This window comes from Trypanosoma conorhini, assembly GCF_003719485.1.
Source record: "Trypanosoma conorhini strain 025E chromosome Unknown Tco_14.4_contig_00770, whole genome shotgun sequence".
Taxonomy (NCBI): Eukaryota; Euglenozoa; class Kinetoplastea; order Trypanosomatida; family Trypanosomatidae; genus Trypanosoma; species Trypanosoma conorhini.
In genome coordinates this window covers 1-5,726 of record NW_021704862.1, presented here as the reverse complement: position 1 = coordinate 5,726, position 5,726 = coordinate 1, and the positions used below count along the sequence as shown (strand labels likewise).

Genomic DNA, 5,726 nt, shown 5'->3' with positions numbered 1-5,726 from the left:
CTACGCCTCCACGGGGGCCGCCGCGCCGGATGCGGCCCCGGCAGCCTCCCGCTGCTCCAGCACCTCCTCCAGCACCCTCAGCAGCTTCCGGTGTTGGGGGATCATCAGTTTGTTCTCCGCCGAGTTGAATACGGCGAGGCGGTTGGAGGTGAGCTCCCGCTCAATCGCCTTCAGGCGGGCCATGGAAACCATCATCCCACACTCGTCGAAGTTCTCCTGATGCATACTCATTGGGATGAAGACGTTCTCCCCGGAGGCCTCCTGGCGACTGATCATGCACCGCAGCAGCTCGCTGAAGGAGGCGGGGAGACTAAACAAAATGCGCCGGATCGTATCGTGAAGGGGCAAAGAGGCGCCTGCCAAAATGGCCCCGCCGCGATTGGCGTACCGGTTGAACCGCCCGCCCCCCGCCGAGAAGGCCTCCAACTCAGTGAGCAAAGACAGGCTGCTAATGCCCGCCATCTCATGCAAGCGTGGGAGCAGCATCGAGCGGAGGTGAACACACGTCATACGGAACACGTCCAGCAAACCCGCGGCACTTGACAACAGCCAGTCAGGATCATCAAAGGAGCAAAGCAGGACAACACGATACGGGAACTCCCGTCCAATTGCTTGGAGCTCGAGCAGGGCCGGTGCATCCAGTTGATCCACGCCATGCAAGAGAATAATTGTGACTGGCCCAGCACCCCGCAGCGAGGGTGTCGTGGCCGGCAGAGCGGCCGAAACGAGGCCTTGCGCTGTAATCGACGGCAGCGACATCCACGCAATGCAGCTGCGAAGCGGGGCACGACACGCAAGTCGCAGGGACCGCATAACCTCCGGGGAAGAGACGGTGATCCGCGGCGGACGCGGTCGTCGGCCCTCACGCGAACGCAGCGAGGCGACTTCGTCGGCGTTGGCGTCCTCGCCCAGAGCATCTTCACGGAGACGCTTCACACCGCATCCCTCGCGCAGCGGCACGTCATAGCTCCAGTCGGACTGCTCACGAAGCCAGTGCCGTCGCGACCAGACACACACCTTCTCCTCCATTCCCGCCTCCTGATGCGGCAGCGGCTGCCCCCCAACCGGTCGTTCCTTCTGCGCCTGGCGCTGCCGGTGCAACGGGTGTTTGGCCGGCAAAGGCAACTTTGCCTCTTCCTCTGCGGCCTCCTCCCCGCGCACGAGGAGGATGGAACGCTCCCGCCGCCTCACAAGGGGGGCGGGGGAGTCGAGAGGCACACACCCAGCCGCCTCACGCACCAGCGGTGTTTCCCCCAAGTGTGGTTGCTCAAGAAGCAGCCGGTTTTTCTCGGCCGAGGAATCCGTGCAGGGCTTACGGGACTCACTTCGTCCCGCGTCTCGTGCGCGGCTCCGCAGCGGAGTGCGGTACGATTGGCTCCGAGAGGAGTCGCTCGGGGGCGAGTCCACCATGTAATACTCCTCCGTCCCCTCCTGTCCTTTGTCGTGTTGCTGGTCTCGCGCAGGAGCCTTGGAACGGGCGTCAGGCGCCAGCGGCTCACAGTGGGAGTCCCGGGCAAAGAAACTCCGCAGCAGCGCCTGCTCCGACCCCTGTTGCCGCTGCCGGAGTTGCTTCCCAAGCTCGCGCAGCTGGTGCACGATGCGGGCGGCGGAGGCGCAGTAGCCGTCCAGCACTGCAACCCCGTGGTGACGCAGCTCGGCGCACTGCGAAACATGCTGAAGGAAGAAGTGCTTGGAGGCAATGCCGTACACGGCCACGGAGCGGCCCTGCAGCAGGTAGTCCAGCGTCAAAAGCAGCTCCTCACACCGCAGCCCATGGGGCCACGTCAAGGAAGAAGGGCATTCCACCTTTTCCTCGGGAGTTGCGGCCCCATTCACTTGCGCCTCGCGCGGCCCATCCCTGCGGTCCTCGTCTTCGCCCAGAACCGCATTGCTAACTTCGTTGCTCGTGTTACCGTCGACCGCCGACTCGGCGACTGCGTCGGTGCCCGCCGCTGTCGGTTGCTGCGCCCCGCCTGGGCCCCCCCGGTTCGGCCACGCAAAGGGGCCAGCAGGCGCGCTTCGCAGTCGCGCCGCAATCGCCTCTGCGCGGAGCAGGCCTCGCACGGGATCGCCGGTGGCAACGCGGTGGAGCACGTCCACCACCAAGAGCGGACGCACTACGTGGCGGGGGAGTTCCTTTCCCGCCCTCAGCAGCCCTTGCCGCAACTGCGGCTGCGGCTCACTCTCCTCCGCAGCCAACGCTTCTGCCGTTGCCACCTGCAGCTTCGTCGTGGCCTTGCGGAAGATGTCGTCCGTGAGGTACAGGGCCAGGGCGTGCACCTGGTGCAGCCCGTAGACCCCGTACGGCACACCGACGCGAAAGCGCCGCGAGGGAAGCCCCGGAAGCGACGGCGGGCAGCGAAGGACCTGCAGCGGCGTAATCGTCTCGTCCCCCACAAACGCGGGATGGGCCTCACCCAGGCGCCGATTCACCGCGCACCACACGCAGGATACCTCCATTCGAGGATTCTGCACGGAGAAGACGAAACTTGCGCCCTCCTCGCAGAACGGTCGCCGCCCCAGCAGGCCGCTCCCGATGACGTCGTCGTCGTCGTCGCCGGCGGGTGCAAATTGTCTTGGTGGTCCCTCGGCGGCGTGAAAATGAGCCACAAGCGGCGCCTGTGAGAGCGCACGCTTATCCCGCTGTTCCTTCATTGTGTAGTACCGCTGCACCACATCCACGTCGTACGCCACCGAAGTCCCATGCTGAAGCCGACGCGCCGGCCGTGGCCCCTCGCAGGTCCATTCGTGCACAGGCACCTGCTCCCGCAGCAGCGCCCCTGTGCGACACAGGAAGCAACGGGGCTGACTGAAGTCATCATCCCCCGCCGTGCCTTGCCGCCGCGCATCCTCGTCCCCCGACAAACGCGCCTCCGCCTCCCCGTTCCCCGCCTGCGGCCCGAGGGGACCGCTTCCAGCCGCGGCCGACGCATCGCGGGACGGGAACAGGAGCGCCGTGGGCACGGCGTTGTAACAGCGGGCACACACCGTGTAGGCGCAGAAGGTGCAGTGATACGCCTCCGCCGCACGGTAGCGCGGCGGGCCGGTGCTCTCCTCGCACGGCACCCACTGCATCTTCTGCAGCACGGCGAGCCATTCCTCTCGCTTCATGCATTCAGCAGCGTGCGCTGCCGCCACCCGCCACCCGCTCCTTTGCTTCCTCCGTGCGCCACGAGGCGGCCAAGCAGAGAAAATACAGTGAGAAAAGCGAAACAAAAAAAAAGAAGAGAGAGAGAAAAAAAAGGCGGATCCAAAACGTAAACACACGAGCATAAAAGCGAAAAAAGCAAAATACAAACGAACAAACAAACCGCATTTTAGTGCGGCAGCTTAGCCACGCCGCCGCAATACCACCGCCCTCCCATACTTCCCTCTCACCGCCGAGTTTCCACTAGCTGACGGCTTTGGCGCCTTGCAGCGAGGAGGGGAAGGGGGACAAAAAGAGAGCGAAAAAAAAGGAGAAAACACTGCCGCAGCAACCGCCGAATTTGTTCCGTTTTTCTCCAGTTTTTGTTTTCCCCCTTCTTTTTTTTTTCTCATTTTTTTTTTACTTCTCCAAAGCACCGCCAGTTTTACCGAGCGAGAAAGAACACAACCTCGGGCCGTTGGTAAGGACACGCGGTGGGAAACACAACGCCAGCCAGATGCGGAGCGAGGGGGTGGCGGCAGACGCAGGGGTTCATTCACGGCGCAAAGGACGGTGCAGTAGATGCGGCCTCCCCACCACCGCCCTTCTTCCTTCCTTCCTTCCTTCGTTACTTCATTTATTTACCTCGCCCCCGCACCATGCACCAGACCCCACACCTCACTCCAATGTGCTGCTGTCACCCCTGTCGCGTAGCCCGGCATGTTGCCATTGTTGGCACTTTCGCTTTTACCTGCTTGCCTGCCCATCTCTTTCTCTTTCTCTCTCTTGCCCTCCTCCTCTTTCCCACCGCTTCCTCTTCCTCCTCTTCCTCAGAGCGCCCTGCCCGTCCTCTGCTGCATCTGCGTGACGGCGTCAAACCGGGGCGCCGCGGCAGCACAGCCTATGTAAGACACCGTAGGGACGGTCGCGCAGGTGTACTTCGCCAGGGTGTCGCGGAAGACGGCCGGAGTCACCGCATCCACGCGCTCAAACACCTCTCGCATCGGCACGCGGTGACCGAAGTGAATCATCTGCCGCCCCAAATCCTCCGCGCTATTCGTCGTGCTGTCCCGCATCATCATGACGGACGCCTTGAACTCGCTCTTGGCCCCCTCTAGTATGTTCGCGTCCACGGCGGTGGTCGCTAACTCATTTATCGTCCGCATGAGGTAGTCGAGCAGCACGTCTTGGCTTTCGTCCCGAGGGGAGGCACGCGGGCCGGCGGGGGGCACGGGCGTGGTGATGAGCTGGTAGCCAAGCAAGCTGGTCTCCTCGTAGGGTGTGTAAAAGGGACGCATTTGCACAATGTTTGGCAGCTTCTCCCAGGGAAGTTTGGGGTTCAGGTGCTGGTACGCAAACTGGTCGTGCTGCCCCTCACGGAACTGCCCGATAACGTTGTGTACTAGCTGCAGCGCGTAGCTGTCTGGGTGCGAGGCGCCACAGATAGGGTAGGCAACAGCCGTATTCGCCGTTGCCATCTGCTCATTCCACATCACCGTGGATCCGCCACGGTACAGGGCCTGAAGCGGTGGTCGGTTGTTGGTCGTGGGGAGATCGCCGAAAAACTTCTCGGCGAGTCGGTGAGCCTCATCGGGGTGAATGCCGCCGGAGGAGACGAAAGACATACGGGGGCCCGTGTAGTGCACCCGCACAAAATCCATGATCATCTCCCGATTGATGTTCTTTGCGATGTTGTCCACGGGGCCGAGTATGGTGAGGGGAAGGCCGCTGGACTGAGGGTCGTACGCCGCCTGGTGCAGGTTGTCCATGAGCACCTCATCCACGAGCTCCTCCACCTCCCGCATCTCGGCCAGAATCGTTGGCCGCTCCAACTCCAAGTCCCGCGGGTCGTAGCGCCCGTTCTTGAGCAGGTCCGACACCACGTCAATCATCCTCTCCACGTCCTCGTTGAAGGACTTCACGTAGTACGCCGTGCGGTCACGCGAGGTGTAGGCGTTGAAGTGGGCCCCGCTTTGCTCAAAGAGGTCCTCCACCGCCCGCTTGGAGTACTTCTGCGTGCCCTTGAAGTTCATGTGCTCCAGGAAGTGGGCGACCCCGTTGTTCTCCGGCCCCTCAAAGCGGCTCCCCGCGTCAATCCAGACGCCGACGGTGGCGAACTGGCAGCTGGGGAAATACTCCGTCGCCACCCGACAGCCGTTTGGCAGCGCGGAGTACACGACGGGCGTGCAGTGATCGATCGCGGAGGCGCAGAGGGGATCCCGCACGGTGCGGTTGGTCACAGGGACACACCGGCAAAATGAACGGCGGAGCATCGCGGCGCCGGTGCCCCACTAGTAGATGCAACAAGCAAATAAAACAGAACAAATATGCGTCGTCGAGGCTGCTCGGATTCTCGCCCCCTCCCTCGCTCCTTCCCTCCCTACTTCCCTTTTCCCCTTTACCCCCCTCAGTGCGGGATGCTGCAGCTACGGGAAGAAAAAAGGGTCCACGCGCACCGAGGCGAAAAGGCAGAGCCGAGTGCAAACCGAACAAAGCTGTAATAATAATAACACAGCCCAGTGGCGCGTACACCAGAGAGCGAGCGAGACGCAGTAGGGCACTCTTTCCCTTTTTTTTTTCTCTATCCCTCTCTCTCTCT

At 62.6% G+C, this 5,726-nt stretch overlaps 2 protein-coding genes across 2 annotated transcripts, besides 5 other annotated features; both read right to left on the bottom strand.

Annotated features, from left to right (window-relative positions):
* On the bottom strand, positions 1 to 3,111 carry Tco025E_08394 (uncharacterized protein; the record flags this gene model as incomplete). Its single annotated transcript, XM_029375244.1, has 1 exon — positions 1 to 3,111. The coding sequence occupies one exon, from the start codon at positions 3,109 to 3,111 to the stop codon at positions 1 to 3; it is 3,111 nt and encodes a 1,036-aa protein (XP_029224637.1).
* Positions 3,112 to 3,259: 148 nt separating this feature from the next.
* Positions 3,260 to 3,311: a microsatellite.
* A 211-nt stretch (positions 3,312 to 3,522) lies between these two features.
* Positions 3,523 to 3,549: a sequence feature (A-rich).
* Positions 3,550 to 3,730: 181 nt separating this feature from the next.
* Positions 3,731 to 3,765: a microsatellite.
* Positions 3,766 to 3,957: 192 nt separating this feature from the next.
* Positions 3,958 to 5,400, bottom strand: Tco025E_08393 (putative mitochondrial processing peptide beta subunit; the record flags this gene model as incomplete). Its single annotated transcript, XM_029375243.1, has 1 exon — positions 3,958 to 5,400. The coding sequence occupies one exon, from the start codon at positions 5,398 to 5,400 to the stop codon at positions 3,958 to 3,960; it is 1,443 nt and encodes a 480-aa protein (XP_029224636.1).
* Positions 5,401 to 5,479: 79 nt separating this feature from the next.
* Positions 5,480 to 5,517: a sequence feature (G-rich).
* A 170-nt stretch (positions 5,518 to 5,687) lies between these two features.
* Positions 5,688 to 5,726: a sequence feature (GA-rich).